General features: G+C 42.0%; 1 protein-coding gene across 2 annotated transcripts in view; it reads left to right on the top strand.

Annotated features, from left to right (window-relative positions):
- The window catches only part of slc6a15 (solute carrier family 6 member 15), a 43,511-nt gene extending 17,641 nt beyond the window's left edge, over positions 1 to 25,870 (top strand). Inside the window, exons 4-12 of one of the 2 annotated variants that reach the window (XM_061924754.2) lie at positions 1,926 to 2,052; positions 2,122 to 2,303; positions 14,714 to 14,824; positions 17,047 to 17,288; positions 17,356 to 17,554; positions 19,358 to 19,550; positions 19,627 to 19,786; positions 24,450 to 24,612; positions 24,678 to 25,868. In XM_061924754.2, the coding sequence (XP_061780738.1) occupies positions 1,926 to 2,052; positions 2,122 to 2,303; positions 14,714 to 14,824; positions 17,047 to 17,288; positions 17,356 to 17,554; positions 19,358 to 19,550; positions 19,627 to 19,786; positions 24,450 to 24,612; positions 24,678 to 25,067 (1,767 nt within the window). In that variant the 3' untranslated portion in view covers positions 25,068 to 25,868. Of the gene's footprint in view, positions 1 to 1,925; positions 2,304 to 14,713; positions 14,825 to 17,046; positions 17,289 to 17,355; positions 17,555 to 19,357; positions 19,551 to 19,626; positions 19,787 to 24,449; positions 24,613 to 24,677 lie in introns of both variants that reach the window. The other variant, XM_061924753.2, reaches the window with a different exon arrangement.
- The last annotated feature ends 1,700 nt before the right edge of the window (positions 25,871 to 27,570 follow it).

Here is a 27,570-nt window from a genome sequence, read left to right as displayed (position 1 = left end):
GGCATTCGACCGTGTCCCTCGGGAAGTCCTGTGGGGAGTGCTCAGAGAGTATGGGGTAACGGACTGTCTGATTGTGGCGGTCCGCTCCCTGTACGATCAGTGTCAGAGCTTGGGCCGCATTGCCGGCAGTAAGTCGGACACGTTTCCAGTGAGGGTTGGACTCCGCCAAGGCTGCCCTTTGTCACCGATTCTGTTCATAACTTTTATGGACAGAATTTCTAGGCGCAGTCAAGGCGTTGAGGGGATCTGGTTTGGTGGCTGCAGGTTTAGGTCTCTGCTTTTTGCAGATGATGTGGTCGTGATGGTTTCATCTGGCCAAGATCTTCAGCTCTCACTGGATCGGTTTGCAGCCGAGTGTGAAGCGACTGGAAGGAGTCCGAGTCCATGGTTCTCGCCCGGAAAAGGGTGGAGTGCCATCTCCGGGTTGGGGAGGAGACCCTGCCCCAAGTGGAGGAGTTCAAGTACCTCGGAGTCTTGTTCTCGAGTGAGGGAAGAGTGGATCGTGAGAGGCGGATCGGTGCGGCGTCTTTAGTAATGCGGACGCTGTATCGATCCGTTGTGGTGAAGAAGGAGCTGAACCGGAAGGCAAAGCTCTCAATTTACCGGTTGATCTACGTTCCCATCCTCACCTATGGTCATGAGCTTTGGGTTATGACCGAAAGGACAAGATCACGAGTACAAGCGGCCGAAATCAGTTTCCCCCGCCGGGTGGCGGGGCTCTCCCTTAGAGATAGGGTGAGAAGCTCTGCCATCCGGGAGAAGCTCAAAGTAAAACTGCTGCTCCTCCACATCGAGAGGAGCCAGATGAGGTGGTTCGGGCATCTGGTCAGAATGCCACCCGAACGCCTCCCTAGGGAGGTGTTTAGGACACGTTCGACCAGTAGGAGGCCACAAGGAAGACCCAGGACACGTTGGGAAGACTATGTCTCCCGGCTGGCCTGAGAACGCCTCGGGATCCCCCGGGAAGAGCTGGACGAAACTGCTGGGGAGAGGAAAGTCTGGGATTATCTGCTTAGGCTGCTGCCCCCGCAACCCAACCTCTGATAAGCGGAAGAAGATGGATGGATGGATGGCTAGCTGAGTCATGTACATTAGGACTGTCAAAAGTCGTGTTATTTTGTTGACGTTTTGTCATACAGTACAACGATTTAGTAGGACAACTACTGTTAGCAGAAACGTACAACCCTTGGCAGAGGTCTACATTCTTATTCGGGATGCGCCGATCAATCAGTATCACCGGATTTTCGTAGGCTCCAACACCGAGAGGGACAAGCGGTAGAAAATGGATGGATGCATGGTGAAAAAATACGAAATGTCTGAGTACACGGTATTGCCTGAATTTGGAAACATTAATAAAATCCATCCATCCATTTTCTACCGCTTCTCCCTTACGGGGTGGCGGAGGGTGCTGGAACCTATCTCAGCTGCATTTGTAAAATGATTTAGGAAAATAAAAGTATCGACCTAATCACTCAAGTGTCGACACCACCAATTTATGGGTTGATCCCCCCTCTTGACATGTGGCGTCCTTCTGGTTGCGACAATGCTAACACACCAACACTCATCAGCTGTTATATTATTGCTAACTCTTAATAATTTATGTTAACTTTCTGCTGTAACGTGCTTATGTTTACGCTTCTTTAACTTTACTAAGCACTTACCTCTTAAATTTTTTCCAAGCTAGTTTCGCTAGCATGCGTTCTCCTGCTTGTTCTCGCTGTGTAACATGTTTAGCACCGTCCTTATACTTCACAATGATACTTAAAATACTGAGAAATGCAGATTATTTGCTGTATAGGATGTGATTATTATTATACCAAAGGATCAACAATAAATACAGTGGCATTAAAAAGTACCAACCGTCATCTCTAGAAGACGTGGTGGTTGAGACGGTGGCCCATGCTGATGGAGTTTTCCCCTGACAGGTGTGCTTCTTCGTGGCGCTCTACTACAACGTCATCATCAGCTGGAGTCTCTTCTACTTCTCGCAGTCCTTCCAGCAGCCCCTGCCATGGCACGAGTGTCCCCTTGTCAAGAACAAGAGCAGCACATGTAAGAAAAGAGCGAGTCACGGTCCCAGACCGACGGCCGTCTCGACATCAACCTGGTCTTTTTGTGCAGACGTGGTGCCCGAGTGCGAGAAAAGCTCGGCCACCACCTACTACTGGTACCGCGAGGCCCTGGACATCTCCGACAGCATTTCCGAGAGCGGGGGACTCAACTGGAAGATGACGCTGTGCCTCCTGGCCGCCTGGTCCATAGTGTGCCTGGCCATGATCAAGGGAATCCAGTCGTCCGGGAAGGTAAGGACATGGTCTTGCTAAGGTCTTAGCTCTTTAAGTATAGCGCTTGGCTATGGAGGCTCATTGGGGTCTTTGGTACTTTAAGTATAGCGCTTGGCTATGGAGGCTCTTTGGGGTCTTTGGTACTTTAAGTATAGCGCTTGGCTATGGAGGCTCATTGGGGTCTTTGGTACTTTAAGTATAGCGCTTGGCTATGGAGGCTCATTGGGGTCTTTGGCACTTTAAGTATAGTGCTTGGCTATGGAGGCTCATTGGGGTCTTAAGTACTTTAAGTATAGCGCTTGGCTATGGAGGCTCATTGGGGTCTTTGGTACTTTAAGTATAGCGCTTGGCTATGGAGGCTCATTGGGGTCTTTAGTACTTTAAGTGTAGCGCTTGGCTATGGAGGCTCATTGGGGTCGTTAGTACTTTAAGTATAGCGCTTGGCTATGGAGGCTCATTGGGGTCTTTAGTACTTTAAGTATAGCGCTTGGCTATGGAGGCCCATTGGGGTCTTTAGTACTTTCAGTATAGCGCTTGGCTATGGAGGCTCATTGGGGTCTTTGGTACTTTAAGCATAGCGCTTGGCTATGGAGGCTCATTGGGGTCTTTGGTACTTTAAGTATAGCGCTTGGCTATGGAGGCTCATTGGGGTCTTTAGTACTTTAAGTGTAGCGCTTGGCTATGGAGGCTCATTGGGGTCTTTAGTACTTTAAGTATAGCGCTTGGCTATGGAGGCTCATTGGGGTCTTTAGTACTTTAAGTGTAGCGCTTGGCTATGGAGGCTCATTGGGGTCTTTTGTACTTTAAGTGTAGCGCTTGGCTATGGAGGCTCATTGGGGTCTTTTGTACTTTAAGTATAGCGCTTGGCTATGGAGGCTCATTGGGGTCTTTTGTACTTTAAGTGTAGCGCTTGGCTATGGAGGCTCATTGGGGTCTTTTGTACTTTAAGTGTAGCGCTTGGCTATGGAGGCTCATTGGGGTCTTTAGTACTTTAGGTATAGCGCTTGGCTATGGAGGCTCATTGGGGTCTTTGGTACTTTAAGGATAGCGCTTGGCTTCGGAGGCTCATTGGGGTCTTAGGTACTTTAAGTATAGCGCTTGGCTATGGAGGCTCATTGGGGACTTTGGTACTTTAAGTATAGCGCTTGGCTATGGAGGCTCATTGGGGTCTTTTGTACTTTAAGTGTAGCGCTTGGCTATGGAGGCTCATTGGGGTCTTTAGTACTTTAGGTATAGCGCTTGGCTATGGAGGCTCATTGGGGTCTTTGGTACTTTAAGGATAGCGCTTGGCTTCGGAGGCTCATTGGGGTCTTAGGTATTTTAAGTATAGCGCTTGGCTATGGAGGCTCATTGGGGACTTTGGTACTTTAAGTATAGCGCTTGGCTATGGAGGCTCATTGGGGTCTTTGGTACTTTAAGTATAGCGCTTGGCTATGGAGGCTCATTGGGGTCTTTAGTACTTTAAGTGTAGCGCTTGGCTATGGAGGCTCATTGGGTTCTTTAGTACTTTAAGTATAGCGCTTGGCTATGGAGGCTCATTGGGGTCTTTAGTACTTTAAGTGTAGCGCTTGGCTATGGAGGCTCATTGGGGTCTTTTGTACTTTAAGTGTAGCGCTTGGCTATGGAGGCTCATTGGGGTCTTTTGTACTTTAAGTGTAGCGCTTGGCTATGGAGGCTCATTGGGGTCTTTAGTACTTTAGGTATAGCGCTTGGCTATGGAGGCTCATTGGGGTCTTTGGTACTTTAAGGATAGCGCTTGGCTTCGGAGGCTCATTGGGGTCTTAGGTACTTTAAGTATAGCGCTTGGCTATGGAGGCTCATTGGGGACTTTGGTACTTTAAGTATAGCGCTTGGCTATGGAGGCTCATTGGGGTCTTTTGTACTTTAAGTGTAGCGCTTGGCTATGGAGGCTCATTGGGGTCTTTTGTACTTTAAGTATAGCGCTTGGCTATGGAGGCTCATTGGGGTCTTTTGTACTTTAAGTGTAGCGCTTGGCTATGGAGGCTCATTGGGGTCTTTTGTACTTTAAGTGTAGCGCTTGGCTATGGAGGCTCATTGGGGTCTTTAGTACTTTAGGTATAGCGCTTGGCTATGGAGGCTCATTGGGGTCTTTGGTACTTTAAGGATAGCGCTTGGCTTCGGAGGCTCATTGGGGTCTTAGGTACTTTAAGTATAGCGCTTGGCTATGGAGGCTCATTGGGGACTTTGGTACTTTAAGTATAGCGCTTGGCTATGGAGGCTCATTGGGGTCTTTTGTACTTTAAGTGTAGCGCTTGGCTATGGAGGCTCATTGGGGTCTTTAGTACTTTAGGTATAGCGCTTGGCTATGGAGGCTCATTGGGGTCTTTGGTACTTTAAGGATAGCGCTTGGCTTCGGAGGCTCATTGGGGTCTTAGGTATTTTAAGTATAGCGCTTGGCTATGGAGGCTCATTGGGGACTTTGGTACTTTAAGTATAGCGCTTGGCTATGGAGGCTCATTGGGGTCTTTGGTACTTTAAGTATAGCGCTTGGCTATGGAGGCTCATTGGGGTCTTTAGTACTTTAAGTGTAGCGCTTGGCTATGGAGGCTCATTGGGTTCTTTAGTACTTTAAGTATAGCGCTTGGCTATGGAGGCTCATTGGGGTCTTTAGTACTTTAAGTGTAGCGCTTGGCTATGGAGGCTCATTGGGGTCTTTTGTACTTTAAGTGTAGCGCTTGGCTATGGAGGCTCATTGGGGTCTTTTGTACTTTAAGTGTAGCGCTTGGCTATGGAGGCTCATTGGGGTCTTTAGTACTTTAGGTATAGCGCTTGGCTATGGAGGCTCATTGGGGTCTTTGGTACTTTAAGGATAGCGCTTGGCTTCGGAGGCTCATTGGGGTCTTAGGTACTTTAAGTATAGCGCTTGGCTATGGAGGCTCATTGGGGACTTTGGTACTTTAAGTATAGCGCTTGGCTATGGAGGCTCATTGGGGTCTTTTGTACTTTAAGTGTAGCGCTTGGCTATGGAGGCTCATTGGGGTCTTTAGTACTTTAGGTATAGCGCTTGGCTATGGAGGCTCATTGGGGTCTTTGGTACTTTAAGGATAGCGCTTGGCTTCGGAGGCTCATTGGGGTCTTAGGTATTTTAAGTATAGCGCTTGGCTATGGAGGCTCATTGGGGACTTTGGTACTTTAAGTATAGCGCTTGGCTATGGAGGCTCATTGGGGTCTTTGGTACTTTAAGTATAGCGCTTGGCTATGGAGGCTCATTGGGGTCTTTAGTACTTTAAGTGTAGCGCTTGGCTATGGAGGCTCATTGGGGTCTTTTGTGCTTTAAGTGTAGCGCTTGGCTATGGAGGCTCATTGGGGTCTTTAGTACTTTAGGTATAGCGCTTGGCTATGTAGGCTCATTGGGGTCTTTGGTACTTTAAGGATAGCGCTTGGCTTCGGAGACTCATTGGGGTCTTAAGTACTTTAAGTATAGCGCTTGGCTATGGAGGCTCATTGGGGACTTTGGTACTTTAAGTATAGCGCTTGGCTTCGGAGGCTCATTGGGGTCTTTGGTACTTTAAGTATAGCGCTTGGCTATGGAGGCTCATTGGGGTCTTTGGTACTTTAAGTATAGCGCTTGGCTATGGAGGCTCATTGGGGTCTTTAGTACTTTAAGTGTAGCGCTTGGCTATGGAGGCTCATTGGGGTCTGTTGTACAAAAGCCTGACAAATTCACAGAATAAAAATTCATTCTATAGTCCGGAAGATACGGTACTCTGAGAAGTACTAAATGTTTCAGACCAGAGAAGTTGTGAGAGGAAGAAATGGCTACTTCATGAATGTAATTGTGACATAAGAGGAGGGATAATAGTAAACGCAACTGCCAAAAGAATCAAAGATTATTGCCGGGAGATTAAATAGTGTGCCCATTTTCTCCAATTAGCAGCGACTCGACTGACCCTGCAAGCACCTAATGCCCGTCATAAGACGTGAGAAACGGCCGCCCCGGGAAAGACAACGGGCTAATCCTTCCGGGCGCTAGTCACGCCACTGTCTGCCTTGATAGTCCAGGTCCGCGCAGGTAAAATGATCAAAAATCACGTGCCAGAACGAGGAAGAGCGTTTTGGGACACGGCGTCCTGGCGTACAGTAAGCTGCCGCCTTAAAGTGAGCTAATGAGCGTTGAGGGGATTTATCCAAAACAAGAAACAGTCTTTTGTTTGGGTCCAAATATCCAGTGCAAGTATTTTTTTTAACACTGAATTTATGTCACTGAATGTTTTGCGTTTGAGTTTTGTGAGCTGAATCAAATTATGCTGACAATTTCATTGAATAAAAATGTGTGAGCAAAATTCAGTGTATAAATATTTATTGCTTCAAAACTCAAGACTCACTTTTGGTATATATTATTTTATAATTAAATATTTCTGCACTGAATTTTTTCACACTACATTTTTTGCACACATTTTTATACACCGAATTTTTTTAAACTAACTTTTTTTTTTTTTGCACTGAATTTTTATAAACTAACTTTTTTTACACTTAATTTTTATACAATTGAATATTTGTATATTGAATTTTTATGAACTGACTTTTTTCACACTGAATTTTTATACACTTAAAAAAAATTTACACAAAATTTTACACAATAATTTTTACACCCAAAATTTGTATACATTTTTTTTTGTACTGAATTTTTTTAAACTTACTTTTTTACACTGAATTTTTATACACTTGAATATTTTTTACACTAAATTTTTATACACATAATTTTTATAAACTGACTATTTTACACTTTAATATTTTTTACACAACATTTTTTCTACTGAATTTTTTTATACACATCATTTTTATAAACTGTTTTTTTTTACGCTGAATTTTTATATACTTGAATATTTTTTACACTGAATTTTTAGACACAGAATTTTTACAAACTGACTTTTTTACTCTGAATTTCTATACCCAGATTCTTTATAAACTTTTTTTTGCAGTGAATTTTTATACGCATCATTTTTATAACCTTTTTTTTGCACTGAATTGTTATACACAGAATTTTTATAAATTGACCTTTTTTGGCACTGGATTTTTATACTAAGAATTTTTATAAACTAACTTATTTTTACACTTGATTTTTATAGACTTTAATATTTTTTACACTGACATTTTATGAACTGACTTTTTTTACACACTTTAATATTGTTTACACAAAATTATTTTGCGCTGAATTTTTATAAACTGACTTTTTTACACATTTTTTTGCACTGAATTTTTATACACACAATTTTTTTTATAAACTAACCCTTTTTTTGCACTAAATTTTTATACACAGAATTTTTACAAACTGACATTTTTACACTAAATGTTTAATCAATGAAATTATCAGCATAATGTATGTTAAAAAATATATATGTATATATATCTATATATATATATATTTTATCAGTATGTGTCAAGATATACGCTAATGCCTCTCACGCCCCCCTTCCTTGGATACCTCACGACCCCCCTGAAGTTAATGTTAATTTTTTTTATCTGTATGTGTCAAGATAGTTCATTGCTAAAACTAAAGATGCTGTTTTGCTATTGTCTCTCACGCCCGCTTTCTTTGGACCCCACAGGGCGCCCCCCCGGGGTGGGTGACCCCGCCCCACTATTTAAGAAGCACTGCCTTAAAGGGGCTGTTTGGAACTCGTTGCTTTTTTCTTCAGGACAGAATTTTTTCCCGCCGCCAATGTTGATGTTTTTATCCGCGAGTGTCAAGTCAGCAATAATAAACAAACACATACTAGTGTGCTGCCTAGACGGGTATGTTCAAAGGTGTCACCTTGTGACGTCGTTGCGCTATTCCAGTCCTGCTTTGTCTGAGAAGCGCTTTGACCGCCATGCCCCCCCCCCCCCCTGTGAGCCCCCCCTTCTAACAAAGCAAGATGGATGCCCTCCATCGTGGTGCCAGGCGGTCGCCTATAGCCACGCTCTTTGTCCGGCGCTATCTGCCCCCCGACATGCTCGGACGTGGGTCTCATGGCCGCCGCACAAAGCCCAGGGGCTACCTGCCGGGTCTGCACGACCTGAGCTGGTAGAAACGGGCGCCACAATTTTGGAGGAGGGGCCCCTGAGGCGCCACAAAAGAATATTAATGGTTTTTTACCCCCCCTTAGGAATGTCCTGGGCGTGGAAGGAGCAGGTTTCCATGGCGATACGCGCTCTTTTTCAGCTTGGCTTGATTGTCAAGCCAAAAAATCAAAAGGGGGTGTTTTCAGGGGGGCCTTTTTGGTGATGCTAAATATTTGAAGCTGGGTTTTTTTTTTTGGGCAACGTTGAGATAAGAAAGGCACGCCACGTGACCCGGGACTGGGATTGTCCGCCATGACGCTTCGGCAGACTCCCCCAGACCGCAGCAAACAGTTAGCTTCGGCTAATTATGAAAGCGAGCGCCCATTCTCACACAGCAAAGGATTTTACGTTAGCATGCTGACATTTTAACATTCAATTATTTCCTGTCAAAGCAGAATTTAGATAAGAATTTAGCACAAAACGTGAGCGTGCTAACATTTTGTGCTAGTATTTTCTTTTGAACCTAAACCGGGGGTCGGCAACCCGTGGCTCTAGAGCAGGGGTCGGCAACCCAAAATGTTGAAAGAGCCATATTGAACCAAAAATACAAAAACAAATCTGTCTGGAGCCGCAAAAAAATAAAAGCCATGTTACATACAGATAGTGTGTCATGAGATATAAATTGAATTAAAAGGACTTAAAGGAAACTAAATGACCTCAAATATAGCTACAAATGAGGCAAAATGATGCAATATGTACATATAGCTAGCCTAAATAGCATGTTAGCATCGATTAGCTTGCAGTCATGCAGTGACCAAATATGTCTGATTAGCACTCCACACAAGTCAATAACATCAACAAAACTCACCTTTCATGCACAACCTTCAAAGTTTGGTGGACAAAGTGAGACAGAAAAAGAAGTGGCATAAAACACGTCCTAGAAAGTCGGAGAAAGTTATACAGGTAAACAAACTACGGTGAGTTCAAGGACCGCCAAAATTAGAAGGACAAAACGGCGCTCGCCAAATACTCGAATTAGTGAAGCATGTTTAATATAAACAGTGTGCTTTATAACAATTAGGGAGGCTTGTGTCATGTTTGTCCTCCCACAGGAACCATATTAAGACAAAAAATATATTTTTTCCCCCTCATCTTTTTCCATTTTTCATACATTTTTGAAAAAGCTCCAGAGAGCCACATGCGGCTCTTTAGCGCCGCCCTAGTGGCTCTCTGGAGCTTTTTAAAAAATGTATGAAAGATGGAAAAAGATGAAGGGGAAACAATATGTATTTTTTGTGTTAACATGGTTTCTATAGGAGGACAAACATGACACGAACCTCCCTAATTATTATAAAGCACACTGTTTATATTAAACATGCTTCACTGATTCGAGTATTTGGCGAGCGCCGTTTTGTCCTTCTAATTTTGGCGGTCCTTGAACTCACCGTAGTTTGTTTACATGTATAACTTTCTCCGACTTTCTAGGACGTGTTTTATGCCACTTCTTTTTCTGTCTCACTTTGTCCACCAAACCTTTAACGTTATGTATGAATGCACAAAGGTGAGTTTTGTTGATGTTATTGACTTGTGTGGAGTGCTAATCGGACATATTTGGTCACTGCATGACTGCAAGCTAATCGATGCTAACATGCTATTTAGGCTAGTATGTACATAGTGCATCATTACGCCTCATTTGTAGCTATATTTGAGCTCATTTAGTTTCCTTTAAGTCATCCTAATTTACTTTATATCTCATGACACACTATCTGCATGTAATATGGCTTTTAGTATTTTGCGGCTCCAGACAGATTTGTTTTTGTATTTTTGGTCCAATATGGCTCTTTCAACATTTTGGGTTGCCGACCCCTGACCTAAACCATTGATTTTGATACTTGCTGCCATCTTGTAAATATACTAAGTTTTCCTATGTTAACATGCTATGCTAACGTTTTAGGATAGCTCTGTAGCTAATTTTATTTGGTCAAACCTAAAAATCATAGATTTTGATTAGGGGTGTAACGGTACACAAACATTTCGGTTCGGTACGTACCTCGGTTTAGAGGTCACGGTTCGGTTCATTTTCGGTACAGTAAGAAAACAACAAAATATACATTTTTTGGTTATTTATTTACCAAATTTGTAAACAATGGCTTTATCCTTTTAACATTGGGAACACTATAATAATTTTGCCCACGTTAATCCACATCAAACTGCCTCAAGTTGTTGCTCAGATTAAATAAAATGACAAAACTTTTCTTCTACATATAAAAAGTGCAACATTAAACATTGATTGATTGATTGATTGAAACTTTTATTAGTAGATTGCACAGTACAGTACATATTCCGTACAATTGACCACTAAATGGTAACACCCGAATAAGTTTTTCAACTTGTTTAAGTCGGGGTCCACGTTAATCAATTCATGGTAAAACTTCTTCTATGTTATCATGCTAACATTTTATACTAGTATTTTACCTAATTATATTCATTTGTATTTAAAAATCATAGATTCTGATTCTTGACACCATCTTAGAAGTATGCTAACTTCTTCTATGTTAGCATGCTAATGTTAGCGTATTTGCATTTTATCCAATTGTATTTGTTTAAACCTAAAAATCATTGATTTTGATGCTTGGGGTCATTTTAAAAGTATGCAAACCTCCCCTATGTTAGCATATTAATGTTAGCATGCTTGCATTTTATCCAATTTTATTTTTTTAAACCTAAAAATAATTGATTTTGATGCTTGGGGTCATTTAAAAAGTATGCTAACTTTTACGATGTTATCATGCTAAAATGTTATGCGAATATTTTACCTATTTATATTCATTTGAATCTAAAACTCATGAATTCTGATACTTGACACCATCTCAGAAGTATGCAAACTTCCCCTATGTTAACATACTAATGTTAGCATGCTTGCATTTTATCCAACTTTATTTGTTTGAAGCTAAAAATCATTGATTTTGATGCTTGCCGTCATTTTAAAAGTATGCTAACTTTTACGATGTTATCATGCTAACATTTCACGGGAGTATTTGACCTAATTATATTCATTTGAATTTAAAACTCAAGAATTTTGATTCTTTACACCATCTTAGACGTATGCTAACTTCCCCTATGTTAGTATACTAATGTTAGCATGCTTGCATTTTATCCAACTTTATTCGTTTGAACCTAAAAATCATTGATTTTGATGCTTGAGTCATTTTAAAAGTATTCTAACTTCTACGATGTTATCATGCTAACATTTTATGCTAGTATTTCACCTAATTATATTAATTTGAATCTAAAAATAATTCATTTTGATACTTGACACCATCTTAGAAGTATGTTAACTTCTCCTATGTTAGCATGCTGCAATGTATCAAATTGTATCAGTTTGAACCTAAAAATCATGGATTTTGATTCTTGGCACCGTTTTAGAAGTATGTTAACTTTTCGTAGGTTATCATGCTAAGGTTATCATGCTAACATTAGCATGCTAACATTTCATGCTAACACTTTATCTTGTTTTGATCGTTTGAACCGAGAATTCATGGATTGTGAGACTTGTCGCCATCTTGCAAGTATGTTACCTGTTCCCATTGTAACAAGCTAACGTTATCATTTTAACATTTTACGCTAGTATTTTAGCTAATTGTATTAATTTTAACCTAAAAAACATGGATTGTGATACTTGCTGCGATCTTGTAAGTATGCTCACTGTTTCTATGTTAACATGCTAATGTTTTATGCTAGCTTTTTTAGCAAAACTGTATTTGTTTATATTTAAAACCATTTTATTCGATACTTGACGCCGTCTTAAATGTACGCTAACTGTTCCCATTATGAACAGCTAACATTAGCATGCTATCGTTTCATGCTAGCTTCTTTAGCTTCATTCAACCCAGAGAGGTTCACAGCATGTAAACATTAGCACAGTAGCACTAGAAAAGCTTAGCCCAGCGGTATTCTTTACGGGTATACAGAGTTGTGCCGTCTTGCTGATGATATAACGTTTGCCGTGAGAAGAGGAAACTCGTATACGTTTGTGGTTTCCCTCCGACTCGAGTAAGCGCGCCGCGTCATGTCAGTGAGCCCGAAACCCATCATTACTTCCGACTGCAGAGGCGGGAAATTGTGGCGGGTGACGCAACACACAACCTCATTTTGAACCAAACCACGATAGGGCAGCACGGTGCAACAGGGGTTAGTGCATGTGCCTCACAATACGAAGGTCCTGAGTTCAATCCCGGGCTCGGGATCTTTCTGTGTGGAGTTTGCATGTTCTCCCCGTGACTGCGTGGGTTCCCTTCGGGTACTCCGGCTTCCTCCCACCTCCAAAGACATGCACCTGGGGATAGGTTGATTGGCAACACTAAATTGGCTCTAGTGTGTGAATGTTGTCTATCTGTGTTGTCCCGAAAAGGGACAAGCGGTAGAAAATGGATGGATGGATGGCTTTAGTACGTTTCTACACAAAGTTACATTCATGTGCATCACGTATTTCACCGTTTCTCATACGACACAGCCGAAAAGGAGAAGGAAGAAGCAAAGCGTATTTTATCCTTTTTTTGGTGTACTTCCTGTCCTCAATATGTTACACAGACAAATAGTTAATAAATAAATAACAAATGATAACAAAAATGGAGAGAAAATAGTAAGTACAGAAGTGAAATAACACATATTGTGGAAATAGTTTATACTTTTTAAAGGCTTGTATGAAAAACTGATTCATGCCTCAAAAGTTGGATACAAAAAAAACCTGCTTTATCAGTATCACGCTTCAAAACGTGCTCATTGTAGCCATTAAACCTCGTTTGGATTTATTAAAAAAAAAATTGCTGAGTTAATGTTTTAATTTGTTATTATTTATTGAGTTTATTCAATGTTATTTTTCAGCATCAAAAAGGTTAAAAAACTATTTTAATAAAGTTGTTCTTTGTCATAAGTTGACCTATATTTCTTATATTTTTCTTTAATGTTTATAAGGATACAATTTTATGGAAAGGCGTACTTATGACAGTTTTGTAGAAAAATGGTACTGTTTATAGTCAGGGGCGTGGAATGTTTTCTCCCTAGTGGGGCGTAACAGAAAACTTTCGTGATCGTTTTATTATTTCATTTATTTAAAAAAAAAGGGCAACACGATTATTTAGCATGACAGAAAAGGAGCAGAAAGAAGTCAAACGTATAATAACTGCCCCTAATAATAATATACAACAATAATTGAGAAGCGCTGGATCAGCTTGTTCTTTGACTTTTTATATTATATTAAATTTGATTTTATTATAATTCAATACATTTTATTTTCTATATTTTATTTTTTATATTATAATTGTAATAATGTAATTCAATTTTATTATATTATATATATATATATATATATATATATATATATATATATGTAATTATTATGTGTTGTATTATTTTTTATTATGTTGTATTTTGTTCAGTTTTATTTTAATACATTTTATTGTTATATATGTTGTGTTTTTAGGGAATAAGCGGTAGGAAATGGATGGATGGATGGATGGATATTATATTTAATTTGGTTTTATTTAATTGGATTTTATTATATTTTATTACATTTTATTTTGTATATTATAATAATGTAATTTAATCGTATTATTTTATTATATTATAGTACATTGTATTTCACTATATTATAATAAATGTTTGTATTTTATTATATCATATACAATTTAATTTCATGTCATTAATTTTTATTATATCTTATTTTAATCAATTTTATTTTAATATGTTATTATGGTTTTATTTTACTATATTAATTTTGTCATACTATATTATATTTTCTGTAATTTTATCATATATTATATTTAATTTGGTGTAATTTAATTGTGTTTTATTTTATTTGATCATCCATCCATGGATGGATATATGTATATATATATATATATATATATATATATATATATGTATATATTGTATATTATAATAATGTAATTTAATTGTTTTATTTTATTATCCATCCATCCATCCATTTTCTACCGCCTGTCCCTTATATATTATATTATATTATAGTACATTGTATTTCACTATATTTTAATACATGTTTTTATTTTATTATATTATATATAATTTAATTTCATGTCATTAATGTGTATTATATTTTATTCTATAGTATTTTGTTCATTCTTATTTTAATCAATTTTATTTTAATATGTTATCATGGTTTTATTTTACTATATTAATTTTATCATACTATATTAAATTTTCTGTAATTTTATCATATATTATATTTAACTTGTTGTAATTTAATTGTGTTGTATTTTATTTGATCATTTTCAATTATATTTGATTTGATTTAATTTAATTGTATTATATTTTGTTTTATTTTAATTCCATTTCCTGGTATTAAATCCTACTATTTTTGACGAAATGTTGTTAATCCTTCACATTGCTGTGTTTGCTGGCAGGTGATGTACTTCAGCTCCTTGTTCCCGTACGTGGTGTTGATTTGCTTCCTGGTCCGCTCGCTGCTCCTGGAGGGCTCCATGGACGGCATCCGCCACATGTTCACGCCAAAGGTACGGCCGCCATCTTCGTGTCGCCTTTCTTCCGTGTCTCAAATCCTTCAAACATTTTCTAACAGCTCACCTGGGGAAAAATATGTCAATCATAGATACAATCTTTTCGTCTGTGAGGGAGGAAATCAATAAAATTAAAAAAAAAAAATGTCAACGTCTCCTCGTGTGCAGGAGCCAGGTCACCATGGCAACAGGATGTTGGATTTTATGTAACAAAGCAGACTCTTGCTTCATGCTTTGAACGACCTCTTGCTCCCTCTCTGGCGCCCTCTTGTGTTCGCAGCAGATTTTAGGCGAATCAAAAGAATGCATTTATCAACGCGAATAGAAAATAGTACAATTACTCCCTTTTAGATTATTATTGTGATTTTTCGAGCAAAACAAATATATATAGATTGCATATTGATTTTTTTATAGCATATTTCACATATTGTTGGCCTAAATTAAGCATTTTCAAACATAAATAGGCTAAATTAATTAAAGCTAGATGAGGCAATTCCTGAAGGAATTGCATGTGAACGCTCCAATGCTGAAGTTGAACTGAAATCCTGGAATTTGTTTAGGATTGTTGAAGTAGAGCACACAATTCCTAAACAGGCTGAATATTTTGAAGTTGGAACAGTTTGAATCTGATGAAAAATGTGGGAATTGTGGAACTTTGAAGAATGTCCCATTGAAATTCCCCAAAAATTGGGAATTTCGGGAAAAGCGGGAATTTTTTTGAAAATGGTAAAAACTTGAATGATCTGAATGTGTTGAAATGGTTGGTGTTGGAATTTTTCAAATCGGTCGAGAAATGTGGAAGTAGTAAAATGTTTGATTGAAAAATGGTATTAAGGAATTCCTGGAATTTCGAGAAAACCGGGAATTTTTCCAGTTAGAAAAATAACTTAGTTTTTTTGTCCTGTTCAAGAGGAATGTTTTGACAATGGAACGGTTGAAGTGGGTTGAAAATTGTGGAAGGAATAGTCCCCAGAAAAAAGGGTGGAAATAGAGCTTAGGAAAACCAGGAATTCTGGAAAATCCTGGAATTTTTTTGAACTTGGAAAAAAGCTACCGTAGTTTAAATTTCCAGGATGGTGGATTGTGTTGAAGGTGGAATGATTTGAATCGGTTGAAAAATTTGGAAATGGTGGAAGTTTAAAAGATGGCCAATTCATTTTGAATGGGGAAAAATGTCCTGGAAAACCAGGAATTCTGGGAAATCTGGGATATTTTGGAATTTGTCAGGGGAAAGCCTGCAATTCTCAAATAGGCTGAATTATTAATGCAGGACAAGTCCAACATTTAAAATAACTTTCTCCTTTAATAGCAACAGTGATGTAGTAATTAAATGTGCCAGCAGAGGCCGCTGTTCCTTTTATTTTTATTTCCATTTAATTGCTTTTTTGCTTTGTTATTGTTATGTCTTAACTAAATGGCTATACAATAATAACAGATATTTGTGAAAATAAATAAATGTAAAAAAATATTCATAATTAAAAAATAAAGTAACTAACATTAATCTAAATTAATTTTGATGCCAGAGTATTATTGATAATAATTTTAATTATTAATGCAGGAAAAGTCCAACATTTAAAATAACTTTCTCCTTTAATAGCAAGAGTGATGTAGTAATTAAATGTGCCAGCAGAGGCCGCTGTTCCTTTTATTTTTATTTCCATTTAAATTGCTTTTTTGCTTTGTTATTGTTATGTCTGAACTAAATGGCTATACAACAATAACAGATATTTGTGAGAATAAATAAATATTAAAAATATTCATGATTGAAAATAAAGTAACTAATATTAATCTAAATTAATTTTGATGCCAGAGTATTATTGATAATAATTTTAATTATTAATCAGGAAAAGTCCAACATTTAAAATAACTTTCTCCTTTAATAGGAAGAGTGATGTAGTTATTAAATGAGCCACCAGAGGCCGCTGCTCCTTTTCTTTTTCATTTCCATATTACCGCTTTTATTTGCTTTATTGTTATCGATCACTTTGGGTGTGAAATAAATGGCTATGCAACAAAATGTTAATAATGATAAAAAATAAAATAATTAATAATAATCTAAATTAATTTTGATGCCAGAGTAGTATTGATTATCATTTTAATTATTAATCCAAGACAAGTCCAACATTTAAAAGGACTTTCTCCTTTTATAGCAAGGGATGTAGTTATTAAATGTGTCAGCAGAGGCCGCCATCCCTCACGTCAGCGTGTGTGTTTTCCAGCTGGAGATCATGCTGGAGGCCAAAGTGTGGCGCGAGGCGGCCACGCAGGTCTTCTTCGCGCTGGGCCTGGGCTTCGGCGGCGTCATCGCCTTCTCCAGCTACAACAAGCGCGACAACAACTGCCACTTCGACGCCGTGCTGGTCTCCTTCATCAACTTCTTCACCTCCGTGCTGGCCACCCTGGTGGTCTTCGCCGTGCTGGGCTTCAAGGCCAACATCATGATCCGGAAATGTGTGGCGCTGTGAGTGCGCGCGCTTTTGGCGGACATTTTGGGGGCCGGCGTGTCGACGCTTTGCCTTCTGTTCCAGGAACAGCAGAAAGATGGCGGACCTGCTGGGAAACGGCTTGGAGGAAAGTCTGATCCCCGGCCACATCAACCTCAGTCACATCAGCGGCGTCAGCACCGCCGACTACCAGATGATGATAAACATCATCAGGAACGTCAACCAGGACCACTTCCCCAAACTGGGACTGGACTCCTGCAGCATCGAGGGCGAGCTCAACAAGGTACACAATCTTCTTGGACTTCAAGAACATAACAATTGTTGCGTCTGACCAGTCTGCCTCTCAGGGAATTAAAGTCACTGGTCAATCCCAAATTCTTTCATTGACATATATGCTGAGTAAGAAGGACCATCAAGACAGAATAGGAATATTATCAAGTTTTACTAAAGTTTTAGGAGACCAGCCCACATCAATACAGTCATACCGTCATCTCGGGATGGTCTAACATTCAAAAGGAAAGAAACTACTTCTTGAATAGGAAAATGGTCCCCCCAGAAAGCAATGCCTCCCCCTTCCCCAACACTGATAAGATAAGGAGGGGGATGCATCTTTGTCACATTCCAATACCTAAAACACTACACAGACCTCTGCAGACAAAGAGAAACTTGTATACAGAGTGTACATGGAAAAATACTAGCTGATCCAAACATGACTATAAATAAAGAAAGAACTCTTAAACATACATGCATTCTCGACACAACGTTACCAGTTCCAATGTGACAATTACCAAGTTATATGACTCTGAGGCCTACGCATCCACAATTACCTAAAAAAAGCTAGCATGCTAACTTTGTTTGTTGTTGTAAATTTGCTTATTATACCAGATACGTGAATCATGTACTCAACTGTTAGCATGCTGAAATGTATGTATACATGTATACATGTAACATTAGGTGAAAAAAAAGCTAGCATGCTATCTTTTTTTTGCTAATCAAATTTGGTACTTGAATCATGCTAACAGCATGCTAATGTTTGAATGCGACAATTACCAAGTTATATGACTCCTGAGGCGTACGCATCCACAATTAGCTAAAAAAGCTAGCATGCTAAATGTTTTTGTTGTTGCTAATTTGCTTATTATATCTGATACATAAATCATGCTAACTGTTAGAATGCTGAAATGTATGTGATTTTAAAGGAATATACATGTAACATTAGCTGGAAAAAAAGCTGGTATGTTAATGTTAGCATGCTAACTTTTCTTTGCCAACCAAACTTGGCACTTGAATCATGCTAACAGCATGCTAATGTTTGAATGCGACAATTCCCAAGTTATATTACTCGGAGACGTACGCATCCATAATTAGCTAAACAAGCTAGCATGCCAAATGTAGTTGTTGCTAAATTGCTTATTATACCCGATGTGTGACTCATGCTGTCAGGTTCAAACACTGATGACATCTATTAAACAAGACAAGAAGCAAATAATTAAACAGACAGAATTCAATTTGGCTCAATTGGAGGAGAAACGTCTGGACTGTACTCTTTGTACAGTTCCACCAGGCTCTGGCGAAAGATTGTACGCCCCCTCTTTTATTTGGACTTTCCCTGATTACATGGCAACAGCTGTTTCTAAGGGACGTGGGTCGTAAACAGCCATCGCCTTTGATTACAACAGTTCAAAAGAAAAGGTTGTAAAAACAGTTCAGAGAAAAGGTCGCCTTGAGGGGAGTCTGGTCCTGCTTCCTCTCCTCTTTTGTAGTTCTTGGGTCAAGACAATATCTTTCTGTTGATTACAATAAATGAAAGAAACAAAACAACGGCCCTTAAGCATAAGAGTTGTGTGATAATATATACATAATTATTCTAACAATAGTAGCCTCTCTCTGCCCCCCACTACCCCATTTGGACTTTCCCTGATTACATGGCAACAGCTGTTTCTAAGGGACATGGGTCGTAAACAGCCATCGCCTTTGATTACAAAACAGTTCAAAAGAAAAGGTTGTAAAAACAGTTATTCTAACAATAATAGCCTCTCTCTGCCCCCCCTACCCCATTTGGACTTTCCCTGATTCCCTACACCAGACGGTCCAGGGTACAGGTCTGGCCTTCATCGCCTTCACGGAGGCCATGACCCACTTCCCCGCCTCGCCCTTCTGGTCGGTCATGTTCTTCCTCATGCTGGTCAACCTGGGCCTGGGCAGCATGTTCGGCACCATCGAGGGCATCCTCACGCCGCTGGTGGACACCTTCAAAGTGCGCAAGGAGCTCCTGACAGGTGAGAGTCGCGAGCCGGGTGTGCTTACTCTGCACTTTTGTCACATGACCGTCACATAACCGTCACATGACCGCAGTGGGATGCTGCGTGCTGGCCTTCTCCATCGGCCTGATGTTCGTGCAGCGCTCGGGGAACTACTTTGTCACCATGTTTGACGACTACTCGGCCACGCTGCCGCTGCTCATCGTGGTCATCCTGGAGAACCTGGCCATCGCCTGGTTCTACGGCATCGACAAGTAGGTGACGCTTCTTTTGCCAGCAGATGCCGCTCCGCCTCCCCAACACATGACATTAGCATGCACATCAAAATGAAGAAAACTCAATTTTTCTTCTCCTACATTTTTAATTTGATCATTTATTAGAGACCGAGTCCCTTTGGGACAGAGGACCCTATTGTATTTCTAGCGTTTTATTATTATACCGCCGCCTCTTTGAGCTGTAATTTGACCCCCTTAACATGCTTCAAAACTCACCATATTGGACACACACATCAGGACTGGCGAAAATTGCGATCTAATCAAAAAAAACAAACCCCAAAACTCAAAATTGCGCTCCAGCGCCCCCTAGGAAGAAAACACAGACAAAACTGCCTGGAACTCCCAGTAGGAATGTCGTAGAGACATGAAACAAAAACCTCTATGTAGGTCTCACTTCGACCTATATTTCATACACTGACAACCCCCAGCAAAAATCAACAGGAAGTTTGCAATTCCCCCTTCAAAACAAAAGTTGTGTAAAAACAGTCACCTTTTTTCAAACATTATCTCCTCTCAGCGCGTTTGTTGTGTCGGCTTCAAATTAGCACAGGAGAGAGATTGAACCCTTCTGATTAAAAGTTGATGAAAGAGTTTTAATTACTGCTCCGGTTTGGATTTTATGAGCCCTCAAAGTTGGTCCCGTCCATCGCTGCTTGTAGCTTTAATTAATTGTTATTATTCTAATTCATATACTCTTTTACTTTTGTTTTCTCATCATCATACTCTTATTTATCTCACATTCATGTTGTATTCCCATTTTATTATTCACTCATTCAATATTTGTATTCATTTAATCAATTCATCTTATTTATCTATTAGTTTGTATACATTTTGGTTTATGTATCGTTTGTTTTTTTTACACCTTTTTTTGTTTATTAACCTCTTAAGGCCCAAGCTGTTTGTTTACATGCTTTTTTTTATTTCTCTTTGCTATTTGCGCTTATTGGACCCTAATTAGAATAAAAACTAAGAATCATCTTTTGATATGTTTAGTCCATAAGTAACAAACGTGTACGTCATGTTTAGTGACATGCTAATTCTTATTTTTACACTTTTTTTTCTCCTCCAAATTTCATTGTATGTTATACTCTTCTGACACCACCAGATGGCAGTATAAGTGTCCACATAAGCGGCCATAAGACCCCAATTCAGTAGTGTACACAATTTTGGAAATAAGAGCTAAAAGCTGCTGTCCACACATGTGGCCACTAAGGCCTTTAGAGTTAATGCACACACTATATCCATTTACTTATTTCAACTTATTTTATTGTAAGCTGGATCAAACGAGCTCAGCTTCTTTTTGCTCCTTTTGTTTCACACTTCAACTTTTACGGTTTACACATTTTAACTTTACAGCGTAAAGTCAAATACACACTTTACACTGTAAGGTTTACACACATCAACTTAATATGGTCAGGTTTACAACGTAAAGTTAATATGTAAACTTTACACACAAAATATGTGAATTTTATACACTAACCTTACGCTGTTAAGTAAAGTTTACACTACCATTACACTGCTAAGTGAACTTTACACTAACCTTACACTGTTTACACAAACATTACACTTTTACGTAAAGTTTACACTTACATTACACTGTCAAGTAAAGTTTACAGTAATCTTACAAACCCCGTTTCCATATGAGTTGGGAAATTGTGTTAGATGTAAATATAAACGGAATACAATGATTTGCAAATCCTTTTCAACCCATATTCAATTGAATATGCTACAAAGACAACATATTTGATGTTTAAACTCATACACTTAATTTTTCTTTTGCAAATAATAATTAACTTAGAATTTCATGGCTGCAACACGTGCCAAAGTAGTTGGGAAAGGGCATGTTCACCACTGTGTTACATGGCCTTTCCTTTTAACAACACTCAGTAAACGTTTGGGAACTGAGGAGACACATTTTTTAAGCTTCTCAGGTGGAATTCTTTCCCATTCTTGCTTGATGTACAGCTTAAGTTGTTCAACAGTCCGGGGGTCTCCGTTGTGGTATTTTAGGCTTCATAATGAGCCACACATTTTCAATGGGAGACAGGTCTGGACTACAGGCAGGTCAGTTTAGTACACACACTCTTTTACTATGAAGCCACGTTGATGTAACACGTGGCTTGGCATTGTCTTGCTGAAATAAGCAGGGGCGTCCATGGTAACGTTGCTTGGATGGCAACATATGTTGCTCCAAAACCTGTATGTACCTTTCAGCATTAATGGCGCCTTCACAGATGTGTAAGTTACCCATGTCTTGGGCACTAATACAACCCCATACCATCACAGATGCTGGCTTTTCAACAATACGGATGGTTCTTTTCCTCTTTGGTCCGGAGGACACGACGTCCACAGTTTCCAAAAACAATTTGAAATGTGGACTCGTCAGACCACAGAACACTTTTCCACTTTGTATCAGTCCATCTTAGGTGAGCTCAGGCCCAGCTAAGCCGACGGCGTTTCTGAGTGTTGTTGATCAACGGTTTTCGCCTTGCATAGGAGAGTTTTAACTTGCACTTACAGATGTAGTGACCAACTGTAGTTACTGACAGTGGGTTTCTCAAGTGTTCCTGAGCCCATGTGGTGATATCCTTTACACACTGATGTCGCTTGTTGATGCAGTACAGCCTGAGGGATCGAAGGTCACGGGCTTAGCTGCTTACGTGCAGTGATTTCTCCGGATCCTCTGAACCCTTTGATGATATTACGGACCGTAGATGGTGAAATCCCTAAATTCCTTGCAATAGCTGGTTGAGAAAGTTTTTTCTTAAACTGTTCAACAGTTTGCTCACGCATTTGTTGACAAAGTGGTGACCCTCGCCGCATCCTTGTTTGTGAATGACTGAGCATTTCATGGAATCTACTTTTATACCCAATCATGGCACCCACCTGTTCCCAATTTTCCTGCTCACCTGTGGGATGTTCCAAATAAGTGTTTGATGAGCATTCCTCAACTTTATCAGTATTTATTGCCACCTTTACCAACTTCTTTGTCACGTGTTGCTGGCATCAAATTCTAAAGTTAATGATTATTTGCAAAAAAATATATCAAATATGTTGTCTTTGTAGCATATTCAATTGAATATGGGTTGAAAAAGATTTGCGAATCATTGTATTCCGTTTATATTTACATCTAACACAATTTCCCAACTCATATGGAAACGGGGTTTGTACGACATTAAGTGAAATTTACCCAACTTTGCAATGTAAATGCATACTTGCCAACCCTCCCGGATTTTCCGGGAGACTCCCGAAATTCAGCACCTCTCCCGAAAACCTCCCGGGACAAATTTTCTCCCGAAAATCTCCTGAAATTCAGGCGGAGCTGGAGGCCACGCCCCCTCCAGCTCCATGCGGACCTGAGTGACGTGTTGACAGCCTGTTCACACGTCCGCTTTCCCACAATAGAAACAGCTAATGATCGAGGGCGAGTTCTTGGTTTCTTATGTGGGTTTATTGTTAGGCAGTTTCATTAACGTCCTCCCAGCGCGGTAACAACACACAACAACAGCAGTCAAGTTTCCGTCTACCGTAAAGCAGTTCGTCTGCCGTAAACAGCAATGTTGTGACACTTTTAAACAGGACAATACTGCCATCTACTGTACATGCATATGTGACCCACCCATAATGTGTCACATTTTTGTGTTGATTTATTTATTTTATTTTGTGGTTTGAATTCGTTTTTGGAGCTGTCATTACACATTTATCAGTATTCACATTGGTCAGTAGGGGGCAGTAGGGCGTTTCTTCCCAATTGAATGCTATCACCTGCAGACCGGAAGTGTCTTGTCATTCTGATGAGCGCGACCAGTCCGTGAACAATTGAAACGTCCTGTGTGCTTTTTCCTCCTGTATAACAGGTTAGTTTTGGTGAATCAACTCACTGAATAATATCCATGTGATCTTTGTAAGTTTAAGTACACATTCTGATGGTGGAGCCTAACTCTAAAGTGTTTGTGAGTTGTAGTTTGTATTTGTGAATGAATCCAGTGCACAGCTGCAGTAATCAATACAAAATGGCGACGTGAGTGCGCAATGTTTATATAGGAACTTCTGATCCTAATTCAGACTCCCAAATTAGAGCTCCCGTTTTCTTATTGATTTTATAATGTATATTTGTATAATGTGTGTTCTGAAATAGTGACAGAGAATAGAACAAGGATGGACAATTCAACCCTTAGCTCAACAATGAGTAGATGAGTGTTATGTGTGTGTATATGTGTAAATAAATGAACACTGAAATTCAAGTATTTCTTTTATTTATTTATATATATATATATATATATATAGCTAGAATTCACTGAAAGTCAAGTATTTCTTATATATATATCTTAACCACGCCCCCAACCCACCCCCCACCCCCACCTCCCGAAATCGGAGGTCTCAAAGTTGGCAAGTATGGTAAATGTCACATTGTAAAGTTCAGGTGTGTCAACTTTACACATTAAAGGTACACTGTTGAGTAAAGTTTACACTATTAAGTAAACAGTGTAAAGGTAACCATATAAAGTCATGTGTCGTTTACAAAACAGGTCAAGTTTACGCTCACATGAGATAGTTTCCAGTTGGTGAGCGTAACTTTAAAAAGTAGACTAAGAATGTTTGTGTTGTGGACGAGAGAGACTCACCTTGTGTCCGCCGCCAGGTTCTTCGAGGACCTGAAGGACATGTTGGGCTTCACGCCGTACCGCTTCTACTACTACATGTGGAAGTTCATCACACCCATCCTGCTGCTGGTGCTGCTGTGCTCCAGCCTGGTGCAGCTGGTCAAGGCGCCGCCCGTCTACAACGCCTGGATCCAGGAAGCGGTGAGTCGGAAGTTCCGCCAGGTTTGTCTTGTTCGCCGCTAACCACCGCCTGACCTCCCCGCCAGGCAAAGGAGCAGGAGGTGCGCTTCCCCACGTGGGCCGTGGCGGTGTGCGTCTCCCTGGTGGTGGTGGCCGTCTTGCCCGTGCCCGTGGTCTTCTTCCTGCGCTTCTTCAACCTCCTCGACGACGGCGCCGGCGGCATCTCGGCCGTGTCCTACAAGAAGGGGCGCATCATCAAGGAGGAGTCGTGCCCGGGCGAGGACGACGACGCCAGCCTGCTGCGGGCCAAGACGCCCGGCGAGGCGCCGTCGCCGCTGCCCGCCAACAGCATCTACCGCAAGCACGGCGCCGCGACGGGAGGCGACGGCCCCCAGGCGGACGCCGCGCCCAACGGTCGTTACGGAATCGGCTACCTGATGGCCGACGTGGCGGACATGCCCGAGTCGGACTTGTAGGCCCGACGCCCTCGCTTCTAGTCGTCTTGTGTGCGCTCATCCATGTTACTGCTCCTAGCGCACAGTCCTGTAGATAGACTAGCTCCGCCTCCTTTATCCTCTTCCTGCTTCGTCTTTGTCTCGGAACCTCGCCATCTTTAGTCCCAGGAACACACCTGCACGCCAAACACACTCCTTTCTTTTGTGGCCTGCTTTCGTCTTTGTGTCATGGACTAACTTCACCACCAGGTGGAGCTACTCCGCTCTTACTAGAGATGCGCGGATAGGCGATTATTTCATCCGCAACCGCATCAGAAAGTCGTCAACCATCCGCAATCCGCCCGATCTAACATTTGATCAGAACCGCATCCGCCCGCACCCGCCCGTTGTTATATATCTAATATAGACGATGCAAGGCATTAGTGAGGTTATAAAGCTTTTGCCTGTTAAAGAAAGGAGACTGATCCAATGCAGCACAGACATTCGTGTGCCACGCTGTCACGACCCAGACGCACACCAGTGCGCAATCATATGGGAGCCGCGCTGAGCGCACCTCCAAGCGCGTCTCGCTGCCGGCGACGGCCGGGTATATGGGCCCGACGCTCCAGCGCCATCCATTTTCAGGGCTAGTTGATTCGGCAGGTGGGTTGTTACACACTCCTTAGCGGGTTCCAACTTCCATGGCCACCGTCCTAGCTGCTGTCTATATCAACCAGGGTGAGCCCCACCCCTTTCGTGAGCGCACTGCGCGCGGAGTGACCCCTGTTACGCGCCCCCGGCAACAGGGGTGGCGGGCAGGTAAGCTGCGCGGGCGGAGCGCGCGGAGTGACCCCTGTTACGAGCCCCCGGCCACGGGGGTGGCGGGCAGGTAAGCTGCTTACCTGCTGCGTGTGACGCCGGCCGCGGCGAAGGCGGACGAGGCGGGGTGTCGGTGCGGTGGGCGCGGTGGTGACCCTGGACGTGCGTCGGGCCCTTCTCGCGGATCGCCTCAGCTACGGCTCCCGGTGGGGCCCTATCGGGGGAAGGGGCCTCGGTCCCGGGCCCCGGCGAGGCGTCGGGGGCCTTCTCCGCTCCGTAAAAGTGTCTATCTCTTTTTTTTTTTTTCTTCTGTTGTGGCATATGCAGCAGGTGCCTGCTCGTTTTTCGTATGCGGGTAACATTTAACTATGTATATATATTTCCGAATTGGTTTAACTGCCACCCGCCTGAATCTATTTAAAATCTAATTTTTTTTTATTTCAACCGCCCGACCCGACCCGACCCGACCCGCGGATAAAATCTAATTTTTTTAAGTTTCATCCGCCCGATCCGCGGATAATCCGCGGACTCCGCGGTTGTGCCCGCAAACCGCGCATCTCTAGCTCTTACACTTGCACTCATTTGAGTGCAGTGACGTCACCAAGCCAGACACATCACCAACGCCTGCTAGCTGCCTCCTGGTGGTCAAGGTGCAGGTGCGCCCCGAGCCAGTGCAGACGTACCCAGTGACATCATCAGAGCCAGTGCAGACGTACCCAGTGACGACATCAGAGCCTGCGCATCTGTGCAAGGTTATGTCACCCGAGCCGGCGCGGGTGTGCCCAGTGACGTCGCCCGAGCCAACGTGGGTGTGCCCATGACATCACCCGAGCCGGCGCGGGTGTGCCCGGTGACATTGCTCGAGCTGGTGATGACGTGCCCGATGACGTCGCCACAGCCTGTGCATGTGTGCAAAGTTATGTCACCCGAGCCGGCGCGGGTGTGCCCAGTGGCATGACCCGAGCGGGTGTGCCCGGTGACGTTGCGCGAGCTAATGATGGAGTGCCCGGTGACATCGCCTGAGCCGGCGCGGGTGTGCACAGTGACGTAACCCGAGCCGGCGCGGGTGTGCCCAGTGACATGACCTGAGCTGGCGCGGGTGTTCACAGTGACATCACCCGAGCCGGCGCAGGTGTGCACAGTGACATCACCCGAGACGGCGCGGGTGTGCCCAGTGACGTCACCCGAGCCGGCGCGGGTGTGCCCAGTGACATGACCTGAGCTGGTGCGGTAGTGTGCCCAGTGACGTGACCCGAGCGGGTGTGGGTATGCCCGGTGACGTTGCGCGAGCTAATGATGGAGTGCCCGGTGACATCGCCTGAGCCGGCGCGGGTGTGCACAGTGGCGTCACCCGAGCCGGCACGGGTGTGCCCAGTTATTTCACCCGAGTGCGGTTGTGCACAATGACATCACCCGAGCTGGCGCAGGTGTGCACAATGACGTTACCCGAGCCGGCACAAGTGTGCCCAGTGACGTGACCCGAGAGGGTGTGGGTGTGCCCGGTGACGGTGCGCGAGCTAATGATGGAGTGCCCGGTGACATCGCCTGAGCCGGCGCGGGTGTGCACTGTGACGTCGCCCGAGCCGGCACGGGTGTGCCCAGTTATTTCACCCGAGCTGGCGCGCGTGTGCACAATGACGTCACCCGAGCTGGCGCGGGTGTGCACAATGACGTCACCCGAGACGGCACGAGTGTGCCCAGTGACGTGACCCGAGAGGGTGTGGGT

The sequence above is a fragment of the Nerophis lumbriciformis genome, linkage group LG29, assembly GCF_033978685.3.
Source record: "Nerophis lumbriciformis linkage group LG29, RoL_Nlum_v2.1, whole genome shotgun sequence".
In the NCBI taxonomy this organism is placed as follows: domain Eukaryota; kingdom Metazoa; phylum Chordata; class Actinopteri; order Syngnathiformes; family Syngnathidae; genus Nerophis; species Nerophis lumbriciformis.
The sequence above is the reverse complement of the archived record's forward strand: the minus strand, read 5'-3'. Positions and strand labels throughout refer to the sequence as shown.